This window comes from Nicotiana tabacum, chromosome 2 (assembly GCF_000715075.1).
Source record: "Nicotiana tabacum cultivar K326 chromosome 2, ASM71507v2, whole genome shotgun sequence".
NCBI lineage: Eukaryota > Viridiplantae > Streptophyta > Magnoliopsida > Solanales > Solanaceae > Nicotiana > Nicotiana tabacum.
The window spans coordinates 15,364,906-15,386,697 of NC_134081.1; the positions used below are offsets into that span (position 1 = coordinate 15,364,906).

A 21,792-nucleotide genomic window follows, 5' to 3' on the forward strand; every position below is an offset into this window, starting at 1 on the left:
ATTCTGCCCAGGCCTTTCGCACCTGCGGTCACTTATCCGCACCTGTGGAACCGCTTTTGTGATTAAATCTCCGCTTCTGCGGAGTCCACTTAACCAGCTGCCTCCGCTTCTGCGTACTTCGCAGGTACGGAAAATGCCATCGCACTTGCAAAACCAGCCGCATATGTGCCCTTCTGCGTTCTGCGACCACGTAGGTGCGGGAGAATCTTCGCACCTGCAATCTCTGCTACCTCTCCCTTGGCCGCTTCTACGGCTCTTGTCCCGCTTTTGCGAACTCTCACCTACAATTCCCACTCCGCAGGTGAGATTACACCAGCAACAATAATATTTCAGTTGTTTCTCAAATCAAACTCCAAGTCCGTTAACCACCCGAAATCAACCCGAGGCCCCCAGGACCTCAACCAAACATACCAACAAGTCTTATAACCCAATACAAACTTAGTTGAACTCTCAAATCACCTCAACCAACATCAAAAACACGAATTGCACAAGGATTCAAGCCTAATGAACTTTGAAATTTCCAAATTCTACAAATAATGTCAAAACCTATCAAATCACATCCGATTGACCTCAAATTTTGCACACAAATCATAAATGATAGGGGGAACCTGCTACAACTTCCGAAAATCAAATCCGACCCTGGTATCAAAAAGTTCACCCCCGGTCAACTTTCTAAAATTCCAAGTTTCGCCATTTCAAGCCTAATTCTACTCCCGACCTACAAATCTCAATCCGGACACACTCTTAAGTCCAGAATCACTCAATGGATCTAAAGGAGCCATCAAAATTCCAGCCCGAGGTCATTTACACATAAGTAGACGTCCGATCGATTTTTCCAATTTAAGCTTTTAATTAAGAGACTAAGTGTCTCAATTCACTCTGAATTCTCCCTGGAACCGAACCAACTAACCCGATAAGTCATAAAACAACAGTGAAGCACAAAAATGAGCAGAAAAGGGGAACGTGGCTATATATCTCGAAATGACTGGCCGGGTTGTTATAGGTTATAAGGATGATTCTTATTTTAGAAGCTTAAGCAGTAAGAGTTGACCAAAGTTTGACTTTTATATAGACGACTCCGGAATGATGGTTTGATGATTCCAATATCTTTGTATGGTAATTTTGGACTTAGCCGTGCGTCTGATCTTGGATTTGGAGGTCCGTAAATTGATTTGATGCATTTTGGCAAAAAATAAAAAGTTGGAGGTTTGGAAGGTTGAGAGGTTTGACCAGGAGTTGACTTTGTTGATATCGGGTTCGGATTTTGATTTTAGGAGTTGGTATAGCTCCCTTTGACGTCATTTCGGGTTGATTTGATATATTTCAGCGCAAGTTGTAGAATTTGAAAGTGCATAAGTTCGATTTGGGGCACGATTCATAGTTTTGATATTGTTTGAAGTGATTTGAGGCCTCGAGCAGGTCCGCGTTATGTTATGGAACTTGTTGGTATGTTTTGATGGGGTCCTAGGAGTCTCGAGTGTGTTTCGGATGGGCTACAAGCCATTTTTTCATGCTTTAGAATTGTTGGTTTCTGGTGTGACTGTTGCTCTTCGCGATCGCGAAGATGAAACTGCGATCGCGAAGTGATTCTGGGAACTCAATGCTTTTGTTCATCGCGGTCGTGACTGTGTGCATGCAATCGCGAAGGTCCAGTTGGTTGTGGTCCGCGTTCGCGGCGTGTCTTCTGCATTCACGTAGAGATAGAGCTGGAAGGAGCATCGTGAATTGTTCTTCGCATTCGCACATATGGGTTCGCGATCACGTAAGCGGAGGTCGTTGTGGTTTGCGTCACGTCTGTGTTTTCGCGTTTGCGTAAGGTTATTTTTGGCAGCCTTCATTTTGTTCTTCGCGATCGCGAGGAATGTTCCGCGATCGTGATGTGTTATTGATGTCTTTTCCGTAATTGTTTATCCTTAATTGAAGTTATTGGTGTCTTTTTCATAAATGCTTAACCTTAATTGAAGTTATTATTATTATCTATTCCGGAATTGCTTAACCTTAACTGAAGTTTTGTTATCCCTTTCATTGTTGACATATCCTTATTGGGAATCTTTTATTCATGTTATCTCTCTTATCATCGAGTTGTACTTAAGTGGAATCATTGTTACACATTATCTCTCCCCTTGTCGAGTTATTCTTGTTGAGACCATTATTACCTGTGGTGTATTCCATTGCGAGCTCGTTCTTCCGTTTCTTTGTGTTCTGTAGTTCCTGTGTTGATTTACTTGCCGTACTCTCGTGTTATTGTTGTTGTTGTTGATGATGTATTCAGTGTTGTTGAGCTGAGGGCTATGCGTGGTTGTGGTATTAAAATTGTTTGAGGAAAAGTGATGGCATTTGGGCACATGTGGTGAAAGACCTTATATTGTGTTGTTATGTTTTTGGCACATATGGTATTGTTGAGAGAATTATCGTGGTGTTCGCATGTGAGTTATTATTACTATTATTATTATTATTATTATTATTATTATTATTATTATTATTATTATTATTATTATTATTATTATTATTATTATTATTATTATTATTATTATTATTATTATTATTATTATTATTATTATTATATATTATTATTGATATTTGCACATACGGCGTGACAAGGCGGGCTATATATGTGAGTTTGAGCATGTGGCGAGATAAGGTGGAAATATTATTATGCGCGTGTGGCGAGACAAGGTGGACATTTACTTTATTGTTGCGCACGTGGAGATGCAAGGTGGGCTATGTCCGAGATGATTTATGATGACTTGTGATGGCATGGGGCATTGTTATTGATGATATTTGTGTAATGGTGTGCCTACCTAGCGTGAGTTATGCATTTTACGTTTTGTATGTTGTTTCCTATGTGCCATTCGTTGTCTTTACTCTTATATGTTGACTCGAGTTGTGATAGAACACTTGCACAAGCATACACATAATTAATCACTCATATCAGTTTGAGAAGATAAACCCTGATGTCTATTGATCATTTACATATATTCTCGTATACTTGCCTTCTGTGTGAAAGTTATTCTTTTAGCACATGAGTTATCCGTGCGGTCAAGGTCATTATTATTGTTGGCACGTGAGTTGTCCGTGCGGGTATGAGATATTATCAGTCCCTTGGCACGTGAATCGTCCGTGCGATTATGAATTGTAATGTGGGCACAAGATGCCAAGTGATTAGGGTTCACGAGTTGGGACCCGTGAAATGTGACTATGAGATGAAATACCTCGGGAAAGTCCTTGAACAAATCTTGTGTGAAAGTGGTTGCTTTTATTGAGTGTTACTTATTTTTTCTTACTTGGTTTCATCAGACTTAAACTGTATTCAACTTACTCCACGGTGTTATTACCTGTTGTGTCTCGTTGCTAATTGTTGCTTTTAGTTTTCTATTACCAACACTGTTTCATTATTGTTGTCATGCTTAGCTTTATATTGATATTATTCCATATTAGTTTCACATTCATACTTGTTCAGGTTATTAAGTCTAGTAGGTGTCTTGACCGTCCCTCGTCACTAGGGGTGCTTATTGGGCAGATAAATTACGCTTAATGGTTCAACTTAATGATTATCGGATTATAAATGTTGTAATCCGCTAGCCATTCAATAAGACAACGGGCGAATTGGTATCAGATTAATAATTATTGGGCGGTTATCGGGCGGCTTATCGGCTAAACTAAATAGAAATTTTTTGAACAATCATTCAATCAATACCAAACAGTTTCAAATCAATACCAAATTTTTAATACGATTTAAGATCTAACCAAACAATATTTTTTAATTAAAGAGTTTTCACTCATACTGTTATACACGTATTAACTAAATTTTTAGTACCATCAAGACTACTCATACGAACATACACGTATTAATCATTGAGATTTCGATTTTTCGACTTCTCACTTTTCAGTTCAAGAGAGAGACGATACTGACGACTTCTCTGCCTCTAGTGGCTGCAGACAATTGAGAATTAGAAAATATAATTGAGGGATTTAGCCATTTAGGGTTTCAATAGTATTTTATATACATAGGGGTAAAAGTATAAATATAATAATTCTTAATGGGTTAACGATTTACCCGATAAGAAAATTGAGTAATCCGCCTCCAAACCGTTAAGCCGTTAATTATAAAATCTCAATCCGTTTACCATCCATTACCCCGATAATCCGATACCAATAAGCCAATGAGCTATTGGTTTGACTCGGTTCGGTTAATGATTTCGGTTGGGTTTTGAATAGTCCTACCCGTTACTACTCCACCGAGGTTAGTCTTGATACGTACTGGATACTGCCGTGGTGTACTCATGCTATGCTTTCTGCACATTTTTATGCAGATCCGGGTACTTAGGAGTATGTTGATCATTAGCTAGCTGATCAGGTATTGCTGTGGAGACTCAATGTATACTTGATGTCGCGTTCGCAGGCCTCGGAGTCACCTTCTGAAATTTTACTTTGTATTGTTCATTTCTATTCTGGAACAGTTGTACTTAGTAAACTCAGTAGAGCTTATGACTTGTACTACCGGTTTGGGATTGTAAGCTTTGTATAGAAATTTTTATTTTATTTAATAGTTGTTGGTTGAATTTTGCTATTAATCCAGTAAGTGTTAGGCTTACCTAGTCTTAAGGACTATGGGCCATCACGACATCCTACAGAGGGAAATTGGGGTCGTGACAGTAAGTGTCTTGCCAAACTTCATGTGGGGGAATTACCCCTCAGGATTTGTGTTGGTATATTGTTCACAGGTACTCTCCGTTATACTATATGGCCACATTCACCCTCATTGTTACCCAACTTTATAAAAATACCCTTCATCAAATGGAAAGCTATCAAATTTTATAAAAGATCCGTTTTTTATATATATAAAAAATTGAACCATCGACCCATAACTAGTTTAACCAAAAAAAAATTAGGGATCCTTTGTATTTACTGCACTTATTAGATATCTCCTCCGTGTGTGCTCTACTAGAGAAGAAAAAATCCATCGCTCATCCTCAAAATCAATTGATAGCTCAATAAATTTCCTTTCCCTTTCATCTTCTCTTTGGTGTGCTTCCTAAGTCGAGTGCGATTTGGTTCATCAACTAAACACAATGATTTAGGTCATCAACTATTACACATAGGTATTAGCTTCCACTCTGTTTGGATCATTGTTACCCATCGTTTTATAATGTATCATATTGTACTGTATTGTATTGTATTGTATCGTTTTATGAATACAATGTCTAGATAGATTGTATTGTTTGGTGTTGTTAAATAATATTTTGCTGTTTGGTTTGACTGTATCGCATTGTACTGTAATTGATAAGTTTACTAAAATACCCTCAATTATTTTAAATATTTAATTTATCAAGAATTACACATAAAAATAATTTAAGAAAATCTTTTTCTATTAATTTATCACCAATTATGTATTATATAAAAATCAAGCAATTAAATTCATGCAAATTCTATCGAAATTAGTAGAACAAGTTGATAATATTAAAAATAATAACAGTACACTATATTCATAATTAGATAATACTAATGATAAAATAAAAATAAAATGTTAAGTAGACTCCATTTAGAATTTTGATCATAAGTAATATTTTCTAACAACATGACATATAATCCATAACTTAAAGTATAAAACATAAAAGTTTTCTAATGGTGTGACATATAATCCATAATGAAATACTCATATCCGATAAAATCATGAATGATTATACCATAAATAATATTATTCTAACTCAACTGTCAGATGATGACATTATGGTCAATAAAAGAAATTTACGATCTTCCAATGAACATTCAATCAGTGTGCGACACAAGTCTACGCGTTGAAAAAGAAATATATAAGCTTTTAGGTTCATAATAGGCTCCAAATCAAGCTCCTGTACCATTTGCCATATCTCACTCTCAGGAATGGGTGGCATAGTTGAGAGGCAATTAATAGCATTAGCCAAACCCTCAACATATCAGCCATGCCTTCAAGATAATCTTTTTTAGACTTTTTATTCTTATTAGAAGATGGTGCCTCTGAATAAGCATTTGAGTTAGGTGCTTTTGAAGTTGATATGTGCTCATGTTGTTCACGTTCCTCAGTATTTTCTAAGGAATTAGCATCCATAGAAACCAGTTCATCTACCTCATAAATAGTCGATGAACTATCACTTAGCTTATCATAATTTCTAATCGGTTTGTTCCTCAATTCAACAGCTTCAGGTTTAGCCTACACAAAAAGTATAATATAGTAATAAATAAAATGAGATAAATATTATAATATAAACAAATAAGAAGAAAATTACTAAAAATAAATGTCCATTTATTAATTGATCCCATACTTCAGATTCAGCATTCCACATATTTGTGATGGGATCCCATGCAAATCCATTCATCCCATTTTGAAAGGTGTCATAACACTTGCTCAATTTTGTTTTAATATTTCTCATTCGGTTGTCAACTCTCTCCTTCGTAAAAAAATTATCTGAAAGTTTTGACTGCAACTCCTTCATTATATTATCTATTGCGTGAACAGTAAAAATTCCACCAACCATGTATGCTCACGCTGGAATGCCTCAATTAAGGCATCATCCATAACATTTGACCAAATGCAAATATAAGTATTATCCATAAAATTTATATCCCTTGCGGTTGCCTTTGGCCTTTTCGGCATGTTGACAACTACATAATTAAGATATATTCATAAGACTTAGATAAAGAAAACTTCATCAGACATAAATATTTATAAGATGTGTAAAATAAAATAAATGAATTGCACATAATGTTTATAACTCAATAATAGCTGCAAACAATATCAAATAAATAGCCACAAAAATATTTATTGAGTTTTTATCTCTGAGAAGATTAAGTTTGATAATTAGTCCACATGTCAGCTGCTATGCCATCTCCAATCAACTCTCCCCTTCTAAACTCCTCATTACTTTCTATAGGATTTGGTAGTTCTTCATGCACATTATTATCATTCATAAGCTCCGCATTAACTTGTGCAAGTAACTCATCATTTGGATCTGCACCTCTTAAGTAGTTGTGCAAAACACAACATGCAAAAATAATAAGCTTTTGGGTTTCAATACCATATGATGGTTGACTTGAACTAGAAATGATAGGAAATCTCTTTTTAAGAACTCCAAATGCTCGTTCAATAGCAGTACTTAAACATTGAGGTGGATTTCTTGAATACTCTTTCAAGTGATATCGTTCTCCCCTATAAGGCGTAATAAGTCCACTTCTCAACATCAGTCCATCATCAATAGGGTAGTATATTCCTAAATATTAAAAAGAAAAGTTTCAATTATTTGTTCATCACATTTACCTAGATAAATATATTTAACATTTACCTTATGGAAGTTTTAGAGGGTCTTGTCTATTTAAAGTTTCTTTCATGATTCTTGTGTCACATGTTGTCCCTTCCCATCCAGCTAGCACATATGTGAATTTTAAATCAAATGTGTATGCAGACAATACATTTTGTGCTGGATAATTTTTCCTTCCACGATATCTAGGTGATTCACTTATAGAAACTTTAACACGTATATGTGTACCATAAATTGCACCAATATAATCATGACATTATAGTCGTGAATTAAAATGCAAACAATCTTAATTTACTAAAATTTAATAAAAATTATAATTGTGTTCACCTTAAAATATGGGTAGACTCTTTGGATGTTGGCAATTTTAATAGGAATTTGGGAGCCATCAGGTTGTTTAATAATTTTTTCATATAACCCCAAAATCACTCGCAGGATAATATGGAATGACGACTGTTCGACTCCCCAGATCGTCGAAAGATAAAAGCTAACTCGCGATTTATCATATTATGTGCTAACAGGTAAAGTGTTTTGGCAACTTACTCTTCAACTGTAGCTTGAAGTGTTGGTCTAAGATCACCCTCTCTAACTAACATCTTACGTATACCGGTAAAAGCCGAAGGAGTCATTCTTATAATACTACAACAAAGTTCAGTTGAAAATAAATGATTCAATAATTCATCTCTGACTTGTTCACTTTCAAGTCTTATGTCATATGTGATAGTACGTCGATAAACTACATCGTGTTGTTGTAGCAAGAGAGCTGACTATAAGTTTTAGTTTACCTATCTAGTCTTTCTTAGGGAAAAATGTTAAAACCGCCAAACTGAGAGCAGCATATGTTGGCAAATGAGACTAAAATAGTTAAGTAAAGATTTTGAGTTCGAATCATTAGTCGTTTCTCTTTAGGTACACCTGAACCTTCTTATCTTAAAATTATAAAGAAGTTTAAGAATCTGTTTTATTGCTTTTGTCCTTCTTTTATATTCTAAATCACATTTTTTTTGGAATTTTGGGATTATATTTTTTGTTAACTAATTAACAGGGAATCCAATTTTAAGGATTTTTGTTTGTAAATTTTAATAATTTGTAACTTTTCTCACAGTAGTGTTTAACAACATTGTATCCTATGAAAGAGTAATTAAATTACTTAGTTATATATATATTTGGGTATATATTACTTGGTGAATCACGTTAGCAAACCATACTGATCATCAAGTACTTATGCTATACAAATAAGAATCGCCAAAATAATCATACATAATTTCAGCATAATAGGAGGTTAACTACTCAAACTACTAGATTTAGTTGCAATGCAATAGGAGAACTAGATTTACTGTTAGCAACATTAAAGGAATATAAAAAAAATTAAGTTTAATAAGAGTGAAAAAAATCAGTACAATTAACAAGTGAAAAAAATATCAACTTTATACATTTGCCCTAGGACATTTATAAAATCTCCTCCCGGGTTAGAAGGAGTGCTGGAAGTAAAGTGGCCAGCAACCAAACCACAACGGCACCTTCTCTGTGACGAACAACTATTTTGTGACATTTGACAACCTAATCACACTCAACTTAGGAAGCAAACTAGAGAGAAGATGAGAGGGAAGGAAAATTTATTGAGCTATCAATTGATTTCGAGGAACCCACTCGATGAGCAATGGATTTTTTCTTCTCTGGTAGAGCACGCACGGAGGAGATATCTAATAAGTGCAGTAAATACAAGGGATCCCTAGGTTTTTTTGGTTAAAAGAGTTATGGGTCGATAGTTTTTTTTATTTAAAAAATGGTGTCTTTTATAAAATGTGATAGATTTCCATCCGGTGAAGGGTATTTTTATAAAGTTGGGTAACAATAAAGGTGGATGTGGCCCTATAGTATAACGGAAGGTTCATGTGAACAATATACCAAAGTAGATGGGTATTTTTTGATCTTTTTCCAATTTTTTTTATAATTTCAATTTTATCATTTTCTGCATTAACAGATTCAATCTTCTTCAATTGGCTTGTAACTACCATCAATGAGGATTTTGTGCATGCAAATAGCTGGACTAATCTGTTTGATATTTGCTACAATCCACCCTAAGGCTCCTTCATGTGCTCTTTATGTGTACTTGTATATTCTTGTTTTATTTATAGGAAGCCGAATTTTGGCTTGATAATGAGGAAAATAATTCTCATACAGAAATTCTTTTGATGCAAATTCACCACAAGTACGAAGAAACTAACATTCAATATAGAGTTTGAGCGGTACTCCATGCTTATGGAATAATTGATACTAACTAGCTTGAATAACTTTTATATATGGTATAATATTATTATATTATGCGTTTATCTGATGATTCTACCATATTATTAGATCGTCCCATGCTCATACTTTTTTGTTGTGTAATTTGTCTTTCTTTTATGCAATATATCAATATTGATCACAATTATCTACTTATGATTCTCGTAAAAGCAATATTTATGCTTTTTTGTAAAAATCTCTCATTGATCCATTCATCGATACTTTTTTTTTGGGACCAATACACTAATAAGAGTATCACATGTTAATAGATGTGTCTGTAAAACTCTACATACTTCCAAAAGCTATCTGTCGAATTTTTCATAATCAATCTAACTCATAATTACAAAGTGTGGGGACACGCGTGGGAATATGAGAGCGGGAAATATTCAAGCACGGTAAAAAATTAGGTGCTCACACTATTATACTAAAGTTTCTCTTAAATATGACGTTTCATTAGATTACACATCTTCACTAAGTTATGAAAATTTAATAATCCTAGTTTTTTCTTGAATTATTTCAATTGTATTAGATTGGGATTTTACGTCTTTGAGTTATAATATAAATAGTATGATTTTATATTTTGTCATTAACAAAATCATGTCAAATAATCCAATCCTTCCTATTTGAATAATTCAGAAATTATACTTTAATATTTAAGTCTTTAAAATCAATTAAAATTTTACTCTATATAAATTATTTTTTAATTGAACAATATAACATAACACAACAATTTCTTTCATATTGATTTTAAATTTAATATGTGAACTATAATATATTTTTATATTATGTTTGAACTCTTTTCCTACTTAAATAGTTCATCAATTTTTGTATAATATTTGAAAAGTACACTCAACAATTTAAAAGAATTACTAAAAACATTAAGAAACATGAGAGAGAGACGTTACTAGCAAAAGTCAATACTAACAACTCTACAAAGACAAAGATCCAAAAGTGAAATAGTGATTGCATTTTCAATTATTTGAAAATATAATTCTTATTGGATCGATAAAATTATAATTAAAAATAAATATTTCAAATTCAGGATGAGCTAATATTAAAAATTTGAATCAAACAAAAGATAAATTATTTTCTTTAATATTGAGAATGAATAACTAAGTCTTTAAATTAACTAATTATCAAAAGAATCTCATTCAATTATTTTCTAAATTCTTCATATCAGTAAAGTTATTTTTTCAACTTGACATAACATTTTCGGTACAAACGGTGAAAGAAATCAAAAAATAAACTCGATTATAATATAATATTAAGAATCAGATTGGTTAAATGCTAACTTGAAGAAGTAGGCACTAAAGGCAAACTATATTCTAATGAGTTGACCTTAATTATTTTTCTTTTATTTTCCATTCATTCAAGCAATTGATTCGTTGTAGTTTTTGTTGCCAAAAATATGACTTTTTATAGTTTTTTTAATATTAAATCATTTATTGCAGAATACTAACTCAAATCGTTATTTTTACATTTTACATTTATACATATCCAATTTTTTCTAGGAGCTATAGGATTTATCCCTTGATTTCCGAATCTATAAAAGACTATAAGAATCAATTTTTAAATTTGTGTTGTTTGACAAAAAAATTAAAAAATATGATAAAAGCATATAATAAATATCGGGTCATTTGTGCCCAATGAGAATTTTGGTAAATTAGCAACAAACAATATATGTTGGTATTCAGATTGATTATAGCATTCTTGTGAGATGCAAAGGAAGAAGCTATGGGTTGATCAAATCGGTGTTAAGTGTATGTGTTGTTTAAATATATTTTTCATAAATATTTTATTTTAGAGTTTTATTTGATGAATGTTTGCATTAAGTTTTATTTATAGATCAACACACTGTTTAATATAGTTAATATAATTTTTAAAATAGTGTATTTATTGATTTGGATACACGCGCAAAGCGCGTACCCTAAGACTAGTATATACAAGTTGTTCAAGCTAGTTAGTTTCAATTACTCCATAAGCATGGAGTACTGCTCAGACTCTATATTGAATGTTAGTTTCTTCGTACTTGTAGTGAATTTGCATCAAAAGAATTTATGTATGAGAATTATTTTCCTCATTATCAAGTCAAAATTCTACTTCCTATAAATAAAACAAGAATATACAAGTACACATAAAGAGCACATGAAGGAGCCTTAGGGTGTATTGTAGCAAATATCAAACAGATTAGTCCAGCTATTTGCAGGCACCAAATCCTAATTGATGGTAGTTACAAGCCAATTGAAGAAGATTGACTCTGTAAAATGATAAAATTGAAATTATAAAAAATTAGAAAAAGATCCCAAAATACCCCTCTACTTTGGTATATTGTTCACATGAACCCTCTGTTATACTATAGGGTCACATGCACCCTCATTGTTACCCAACTTTATAAAAATACCCTTCATCAAATGGAAAGCTATCAGATTTTATAAAAGACACCATTTTTTAAATAAATAAAAAAATATCGACCCATAACCCGTTTAACCAAAAAAAAAACTAGGAATCCCTTGTATTTACTGCACTTATTAGATATCTCCTTCGTGCGTGCTCTACCAGAGAAGAAAAAATCCATTGCTCATCCGGTGGATTCCTCAAAATCAATTGATAGCTCAATAAATTGCCTTTCCCTCTCATCTTCTCTCTAGTCTGCTTCCTAAGTTGAGTGCGATTAGGTTGTCAAATGTCGCAAAATAGTTGTTCGTCACAAAGAAGGTGCCGTTGTGATTTGGTTGCCAACCACTTTACTTCCAACACTCCTTCTAACCCGGGAGGAGATTTTATAAAATGTCTATGTCACTTCATTTATAAAGTTGATATTTTTTTCACTTGTTAATTGTACTATTTTTTTCACTCTTATTAAACTTAATTTTTTTGATATTCTTTTAATATCGCTATGCTTTCTCTAAAAACCTCTCATTGATCCATTCATGGATACCTTTTTTGGGGACCAATACACTAATAAGAGTATCACATGTTAGTAGATGTGTCTGTAAAATTCTACATACTTCAAAAAGTTTTCTACAAAGTCCAGAATAAGAAAAGAAGAAGAAGAAGAGAGCAATAGTAGCAATATGGAGCATAAGAAGAAGTACCAACTTTGAGAAGGAGTAGAAGAGGCGTCGCGTGTATATAGTTATCGCTAAAGAAGAAAGATCTTCTTTTTAACAAGAAATTTTGGTCATGTGGATCTTTTATATCGCCAAAATTCATTGATTGCTCTGTATGAATTTGCAATTGGTCTGTGCGATATCGAGTATGCTAATGCGAATCTCGAATTGTGGTAATCAAATCTCTTAATCGTTTTCTTATTTTCGACTTGCAAGGCTCTAAAATGGTCTATCTATCCATTTTTTCATAATCAATCCAACCGATCAGTTCAGTCTGGCTTAGATTTGCAACATTTTTTCACATACTGACTTGCAGTAATATTATTTTTCAATTGAGTATAACATGTCTTTGCAAGGAAAAGAGGAACAAGAACAAGAACAAGAGGTCTAAAGTTTGTTCCGATGTGGCTAAACTTTAAATACTTGTAAAATTGGGTATCGAGTATTCGGCTTTCTCCTACCACTATGATATGGTTAAAAGTTAAAACCACGAGACCTGGGCCTCGAGTATTTGCTTAAATTGGGCTTCAACATTTACGATGGCTGAGCCCTACTATAAATAAAGGATGCTGCTTCTCTTTGCAAAACCCTAATCGGCAGAGCAGCTTCTCTCAGGTACTCACTCCTCTGTATACGTCAATGAAACCCTAATATCTATCTTCATCAAACCCTTAATCTTACACTCGTTTTCAATTCATCTCTTTGTAGGTAAGCTGGTAGATTTCTCGTAGGGTTTCATACTGTACCTATCCAAATGGCTCCAGCTAAAGGTACACTTCTGAGTCTCTTTTCGGCCATTTGATTTCTTTTTTCGGGGAATAATTTTGTTGTAATTTGAGTTTATTTTAATAAAACGATGTGCAGGATATGCTTGTTATGTTGTTGGAAATGTGAACAGTTGTTGCCTTTTTTTTGTGCTAAAATATAACTAATTATTGGGCTTTGCTACAAAATTTTCTATTCTTTGTGATATTATTAGTGTTGGTTAGATTTTCGAAGAAGGTTTTCAGTATGTTTATTATTATTTCTGGTAAGGATATGAGTACACTGAAGATTCATTTATCTGAACCCAACTTGTTACTCGTTTGTTATTGTGTAGTAGTAAGTAGATTCGGTTGTGAGGTTAATAAATAAGGTAATAACACGATGTCGGGTTGAAGTTTGTTAGAACCGCTGCAGTTGTGCTGTTGTAAAAAGGAGTTCAGTTATTTTGTTGAGTAGTCTTATTTCATCTGGTTTTGCTCCTTTTTATTGAAATCATTAAAATACCAGTCACAGTCATTAGTTTTAGAAACAACTGGAGGATTATTAGTTGCAAAAAGCTTGATTAATCAGGGGCAGGTTAATAGGCGGAAGTAGGGCGCCTGTATAAATTTTGGCATTTCATGAATTTCCTGAAGCTAATAGAATAAGTGCCTTTATTGTTGTCTTTGGCAACTGGAGCATTAACACGCTTCAGAGTCTTGAAAAATGGGAGAGCAGTTGCGATGTAGATAGTTTTGCAATTTTGAGAATTTCTTTTTTCTCTTGAGAGAAAAACACTTTTATTGGACATAATTATTATTTTTTGTCCTGTATAATACAATCAATTATAAAGCATTAAAATATTCTAATCAATTATATAGCGTTCACATATTCTAATTTGGAAGATCATCTAACATCCTGCTACCTAAAGGCTTGAAAATGCAGGAGGTAGATGTTAGTCTAGGATAAAGAATTGAGCATTAGAGAGGGAGTGTGGATAATTGTATGGGTTATTAAATACTTTTACCATGAGGTAAAAGAGATTGTTGTTAGTATCTTTGAAAGTGGATGCTGCTTTTGTTTCTCGCCTTACAAATAAACTTATGATATTAAAGCAGCATATTTTATGCTAGTTGAAGCTGTTGCTAACTCGAATTTCAAACTGCACTTGCAGCTGATCCGTCCAAAAAATCTGACCCCAAGGCACAGGCAGCTAAGGTTGCCAAGGCTGTCAAGTCAGGATCAACCTTGAAGAAAAAGTCACAAAAGATAAGGACAAAAGTTACATTCCACCGACCTAAGACTTTGAAGAAGGATAGAAACCCCAAGTACCCTCGTATTAGTGCACCTGGAAGGAACAAACTTGATCAGTATGGGATTCTAAAGTATCCCCTCACCACAGAGTCTGCAATGAAGAAGATTGAGGACAACAACACCCTTGTTTTCATTGTGGACATCAAGGCTGATAAAAAGAAGATTAAGGATGCCGTGAAGAAGATGTATGACATTCAGACAAAGAAAGTCAATACCTTAATTAGGTGAGTTTCCTGCCGTGCTTCTCTTCTTTCCATAGCAAGCCTAAAAAGATAAATTGCAAAGGTATATGTAAGTATGATTTCATATGAAAACTGGTTGTCCTCGTGTCAATTGATGGCGGAATGTCAGAACTGCACAAGGACATTATATTTCTTTCAGCTGTACGTTTCTGCTTTTATTCCATATGTATTGCCATGGCGATTCCTTGCTAAGGTGCTTCCTTGTGTTCCTTTTTCAGGCCTGATGGGACGAAGAAAGCATATGTGAGGTTGACTCCTGACTATGATGCTTTGGACGTTGCCAACAAAATTGGAATCATCTAAACTAGTTACCTGTCTAGAATTTTACAAGAATTTAAAATCTTGGATTTGAGTTACTAGATACACTTGAATGGAAGTGCCTTGTGTTTTTCATTCTGAATTTTGTGTTTCAGAGACAAGTTTTGTTCCGTGTAAAAGATTTCACTTTTATTCTCGCATTATTTATTTCCTGAGATTCTCTGAATCCTAAAGCTGTGTTCCTAAATCCTTAAGAGGCGGAGGGGTCAAGAATCCTAAGCTGGTAGATACTTTGAAACGAATGTGAGCCTTCTGTTAGTTTAAGTTATGAGTATTCATTATCATGTCAGGTGTTTAAGGATTGACCTTTTGGGTTGCACAATTGTCTCACTGTGTATAGCACTTAGGGGTGGTTTGGTAGGAGGTATTAGAAAAAATAATACAAGCATTAGCTCTATGCATTATTAATACATTGGTACATTTTTTCAACCTGTGTATATAACTAATACTTGTATTAGTTATACACCATACTTGGTATTATCCTATGTATAAGTAATGCATAGAAAACCATGACATTAATAATAAAAGGCTACTAATGTATGCATTAGGTTGGTTAAAGATAAAATTATCCTTAAAGTTACTTAAAGCTTGAGAATATGGAATGTATTTTTGTAAACAAGTATTTTTCTTAAAAATTATGCAATGCACCTTAGTTTTAATGCGCCACACTAACTAGTAGATAAGAAATAATCTGTAACTAATGTTTGTATTACTAACCCATGCATTACTAATACACCTTATTCCTACCAAACGACCCCTTAGTGTCATTTAACTATCCACTTGAGTGAACTTATTCCACGTGCTTTGAATTGAGAGCTAGATACTGGTTCAAGGCGTTTTGTTACCTTGGATATTCTCGCATCATAGCATATCGGAGAACTTCACTCTGCTCTTTAACTCTTTTGGCTGTTTTTGGACTTTTGGTATGCTTTGTAATTCCCTTTTGAGGCAGAGATTTGACCTTCGTTCATGTGCCGCAGTATATGAGTCTAACTGCATCATTTGAGTCTATTTGAACTGCTTCGTATCTTTACAGTACTAGATTAGTATCTCGCTTCAAGTAAATTTATGTGCAAGAATAATATATGCTTCATTTTTCTTATCAATTTAGCATTGATATATTTATGATAATTTCCATATATACTTACCTTAGCTTGTATTACATTTCAATTGTTGTAATTTCAAGGGGGCAAACATTTATAAAACAATCTGGAAAATTAGAGTTTTTGAATAAGAAAAATGAATTTAGTCATCACAAAAAGTTTAGGGTTATTCTCACCATTTCAATCCTATTTTATTCTCTTCTTTTGAGTCGTTTGCTTATTCTGATCTCAAAAAAGTTTATGCAACCAAAACTAGCATGAGAACAATATATAAATAAATATCAAATAAGTGAATAAAGTTACATACGAACATAAAAAAATACTAAACAACATGGAGTTTAAATCAATCAATAAAGCTTAGATCATAAATTAATAGGATTATGTCATCATGTCAATAAATTTTTTACAAGAACTATGAAATACATGGCACATTAAAAACAATCTAAAAGACTAAACGAATTTATTCGTCCTAATCTCGTCCTAAAATCATATGAATAATATATTCATCAGATAAATAAATATCAAATACAAAAATATAATAAAAGAAAATCGAACTTTTCTATAAAAACCTATCCGAAAGAGAACTAAATAACTTTCAAAAGCCTATCCAACCATTAACAACTAACCATGAAATCTTACGAACAAACAAAATATTGAAATAACAATATATGTGTAGAAATAATTGAAAGTTTTAAACCGAAAAAGCGGAAAAAGAGATTTCTAAACGTGAAATCAACAGGTACTTTGTCTTAGAGACTTCAGTTTGTAGTCCTACTGGAGTCAAATACGTACTTATTGTATTTTTTTTTCTCCAATTTTCTGTCAAATAAATTTTACTACATTCGAATATTAGAAACAACAATTACACCAACATATTTTCGTAAGGAAATCAATTCAAATCATTAGTTCTTGATAAATAATGGATTGAATTTAAATTCAGTTTTCCTTCTTTGGCCATGAATTAGAACTTTATGTAGTTGCTATTTATGTATTTCCGATAAGAATATCTTTTAAAAAGATTTACCACTTTTTGAATTGTGAATGAATAGACTTACCACTGAATATTAAATATTTTGTGAAAGGATAGCCGTTCAAATACCAACCACAAAGTGTTAAGGAGTTTATATCTAATGTATAAATCTAAACTTATTTTAAATAATTTAAATAAGAAAAGAATTTATATTAGTAAAATTTTAGTTGATTTTATTTTTTTTAAAATATTTAGAATTCGTGTTAGTTCAAATAAGGAGATTTATAGCAAAAAATTTAGATGACTTAAAGTCCTAAATATTAGGGAAATAACTTAAATTACAGTTTTGTATAGCGTGAACTCTATTCTTAAAAGGTAAAAAAGGTGAACGACATTTCGCTAAGGGTTTTCGTACTTTTAAAATAGTATATAGATATATATATATAGATATAGATTGATACCTCTGTTTCGGTACATCAAGAATTACAAGGTGGACAAGAACTTTAGCTTTGTTTTCTCGGTATTTTGTTCGTGTGTCCCTGGAACATTGAAGTGTGGAGCTGTGTATTCAAACTTTGAAGAATATCAGATTCTTGGCTCTTGATTGCATGCTCAAGAAAGTATTTCAGTAGTTCATAAATCTCAGGCTTGAGGGCGTGTCTCTTGTCTCCTGTACATGTATTTCACATTTGATTTCAATCAAACTACACCCAGGGACCCTCTGCAATCCTTCCCTCATTTCATACTCCTCTAGCTTTATATTCGAGCGAATCTGACAGCCTCCTAACAATGCCTTGTAAAAGATGAAAACAACTCAGTTTCATCTGTTTCCTTTTGGTTTTAAGTTACATGGTCATGGAACAGATACAAAATTAACACACTAAAGTTCCTGATAACTTCTGTGTTTATATGGTTCTTATTGAGTAGTTTCTGTATCATTGTGCTCATTTTCCTGACGAATCCTATTATTGTTCTGCAACAGTATGCGCATTTTCCCTGACAAATCATATTTATTGGTTCAACTAGCATATAAGTTTTTGTAAGACTACGATATAATCTGCCGAGTGGGATGAGGTATACCACTGTCAAGTGTCATTTAACCATCTATTTTGTAACGACGTTTCAGTGACAAACCTTGTACAGAGTTGCTTTAATGAGCATTGATCTCGATCCTCGTGCTTCGGAAGCAGCATAGCAGTGACGTTAAGAATATCTTTGCTCATCCGTGATTATGTACCCGGTTTGCTAGACACTGTTTAGAGGATTTCAGGTTGCTTGGATATCCTCATTCCTCACATAGTAGTAGTACCTGCAAAGCTTCACTCTAGCTCTTTTGGCTGGTTTTGGTATATTTTCATCGCATCAGCTGTCAGCACTTTGCGATTCCCTTTGAGGCAGAGTTTTGACCTTTGTTCAGATGCCACACTATATGAGTAAAATGAGTCTAACTGCACCATTTGAGCATATTAGATTGGCTACATCTAATAACAGTTTTCACAGGACTGGAGCATTGATAACAGTGCTGCAGTAAATCACAAATTAGACAAGAACAGCAGTCTTCTCCGCCTTCTTCATATCTTTACAGTTAACTGATACCTGTGTAGCTGTGTATCAGATTCTTGAAGAAAATCAGTTTCTTGGCTCTTCATTGCATGCTTAAGAAAGTAATCCAGTAGTTCATAAATCTCAGGATTGTGGGCATGTCTCTTGTCTCCAGTAACAAATACATGAATTTTGCATTTAATTTCAATCCAACTACATCCAGGGACCGTCTTCAGTCCTTTTACCCTCATTTCATTCCTTACAATTGACACGCTCTGCCATCTTCCAGCAGCAGAATGTGCATTTGAAAGCATTACATATGATGACACATCTCCTGGCTCTAAAGCCAATACCTTTTGGGCAGCATATTCCCCTAGCTTTGTATTCGAGTGAATCTGGCAGCCTCCTAATAATGCCTTCCAAAAGCCTATACCTGGATCAAAGGGCAAATCATGAATAAATTTCTCAGCTTGTTGAAATCTCCCTGAACGCGACAATAGATCAACCATACATGCATAGTGCTCAGATTTCAGCAAACTAGCATCCTGATTTCTTGCGTACTCGAAATATGAATAAGCCTCATCAACAAGACCAACATGACTACATGCCAATAACAAACCAAGAAGAGTGACACTGTTTGGCTTAATTCCCATGTCTTTCATTCTCTGAAACAATTCAATTGCTACTTTCCCTCTCCCATTTTGAGCATGAGCACATATTAAAGCATTCCAAGTTACAACATTTCTTTCAGGAAGTCTATTGAAAACCCAAAAACTATCCTCTAAGCTCCCACATTTCGCATAAAAGCTAAGAAGGGCATTGCCTATAAACAAACCAAGTCCACCCAAGAACTTCACCGCACAAGCATGAAAACTCTTTCCCCTTCCCAATGCTGCAATATTGGCAGCTGCACTGAATAAAGAAGGGAATGTCGATTGATCAGGTACAACACCTTGTCTCAACATCTCAACGAAAATATTAACCGCTTCTTCGTTACGTCCTTTCTGGCTATACCCACTAATCATAGCATTCCAAGAAACAACATTTCTCTCAGGGATTATCCTAAAGATTTCCATAGCTTCATCAAACTTCTCTTCTTTGAGATACCCACATATTAAAGTGGTGTAAGAAACCACATTTGGTTTGTGGGTGTCCTGAAAAACAAGCTGAGCTTCCTCAATACTGCTTAGCTTTACATAAAGATCCAAAAGTGCACTACCCACGTAAACATTTGAGTGAAGGCCAAGTTTGATTGAAATGGCATGAAGTTGCTTTCCTGATTTAATGTCTTTGAGTACAACGGATGAGTGAACTACAGTGCCTAAAGTGAACTCATTGGGTCTAATATTCAACTCAAACATTCTTGAGAAGATAGTTATTGCTTTCTTGTGTTGATTTAGTCTAGCAAATTGGCTAACCAAAGCTGTAGCAGATACTAGGTCACATTTAGGCAATTCATCGAACAATGAATCTGCATTTGTATCAGATTGAGAAGGGAGGAAATCGGGGTCAATGGTTGGAACTCCAGGGTTGTGCAAATGTCCACGAGCTTGTGCGGTTTGGCGAAGGCGTCTACAGGGTGAACTTTGCACTCTTATATAGACTGGCAGATACTGAAAAGTTAACCGAATAGAACGGAGCAAGTACAGATGATTCATATAACCAGTTCGAATTAATTGAGGATTGAAGGAAGCTTTGGATCGTGTCACAACTCACAACTTTGGTCATTTATATTTTATTCCAAATACAACATAAACATGGGGAGGAATAGCGGGTCACCAAAAATTAAGTAATTATTTAGAACGACTTTTGTGCATTAATATATTTGATTAATAACCTACAAGATTGAGTTGCTCTAGTGGTGATCACCCTCCACTTTCAATACGAAGAGAAAACATCGAGGAGTGCAAAAAAGACTTCTTGATGTAAATCCTAGATCATTTTATACACCATGTGGTTGTCATAATCTAAATTTGTTACTTTGTAATATTGCTAATTCTTGTACAAAAGTTATATCATTTTTTGGAGTGGTATAATGTATATATTCACTATTTTTATCTTCTACTAAGCGATGGAAAGTATTAAAGGATAGTGTACCAAGTCTAACTCTTAAATCATTGTCACAAACTCGTTGGGAAAGTCGTATTGAAAGTATTAAAACAATAAGATTTCAAACTCCACAAATAAGAGATGCTTTATTGAAATTAGTAGAAATTAGTGATGATCCAAAAACTAAAAGTGAAGCTAATTCCTTAGTAACATATGAACTCGAAAATTTTGAATTTTTATTCGGTATGACTATTTGGTATGATATATTATTTGTTATTAATTCAGTTAGCAAAAGTATGCAGTCAAAAGACATGCATATTGATGTTGCCATAGATCAATTAAAAGGTTTGATTTTTTTTTTTTTTTAACAAATATAGAAAAGAAGGATTTGCAACTGCTATGATTTCTGTCAAGAAAATTGCATTTGAAATGAATATCGAACCCGAATTTCGTAAGAAACGTGTGATCTCTAGGAAGAAAAAATTTGATGAGAATGTTGATAATGAAATCTCAAAGTCTCTTGAAGAGTCCTTTAGAGTTGATTACTTTTTATACATAGTAGACAAGGCTATTTTTTCACTTCAAAATAGATTTGAACAATTTGAAGCATATGAAAATATTTTTGGTTTTCTATTTAGTGGTAAAAAAACTAAGATCACTAAATGATGGAAATTTAAAAACACATTGCCTTAATCTTGAATTTTTCTTAAAGCATAATAATCAATCTGATATTGATGGTTTAGATTTATTTTCTGAGTTGAAAGTATTAAGAGAAATAGTACAAGTAGAAGATAATAGTTTAATCGATATACTCAATCAAAT

The 21,792-nt window shown here is 33.6% G+C and overlaps 3 protein-coding genes across 3 annotated transcripts; 1 reads left to right on the forward strand and 2 right to left on the reverse strand.

Moving 5' to 3' along the window:
• Nucleotides 1–6,825: 6,825 nt before the first annotated feature.
• Nucleotides 6,826–7,921, reverse strand: LOC142166238 (uncharacterized). Its single transcript, XM_075224886.1, has 2 exons — nucleotides 7,900–7,921; nucleotides 6,826–7,247 (listed from the first exon to the last, which is right to left on the reverse strand). Exons 1-2 carry the CDS (start codon nucleotides 7,919–7,921, stop codon nucleotides 6,826–6,828), a joined length of 444 nt encoding a protein of 147 aa, XP_075080987.1.
• Nucleotides 7,922–13,245: 5,324 nt separating this feature from the next.
• On the forward strand, nucleotides 13,246–15,479 carry LOC107796789 (60S ribosomal protein L23a). Its single transcript, NM_001425881.1, has 4 exons — nucleotides 13,246–13,303; nucleotides 13,397–13,458; nucleotides 14,607–14,970; nucleotides 15,207–15,479. Exons 2-4 carry the CDS (start codon nucleotides 13,443–13,445, stop codon nucleotides 15,289–15,291), a joined length of 465 nt encoding a protein of 154 aa, NP_001412810.1. The 5' UTR covers nucleotides 13,246–13,303; nucleotides 13,397–13,442; the 3' UTR covers nucleotides 15,292–15,479.
• A 1,267-nt stretch (nucleotides 15,480–16,746) lies between these two features.
• LOC107796785 (pentatricopeptide repeat-containing protein At5g42450, mitochondrial-like) lies at nucleotides 16,747–20,855 on the reverse strand. Its single transcript, XM_016619593.2, has 2 exons — nucleotides 18,514–20,855; nucleotides 16,747–18,172 (listed from the first exon to the last, which is right to left on the reverse strand). Exon 1 carries the CDS (start codon nucleotides 20,577–20,579, stop codon nucleotides 18,951–18,953), a length of 1,629 nt encoding a protein of 542 aa, XP_016475079.1. The 5' UTR covers nucleotides 20,580–20,855; the 3' UTR covers nucleotides 16,747–18,172; nucleotides 18,514–18,950.
• Between the last annotated feature and the right edge of the window lie 937 nt (nucleotides 20,856–21,792).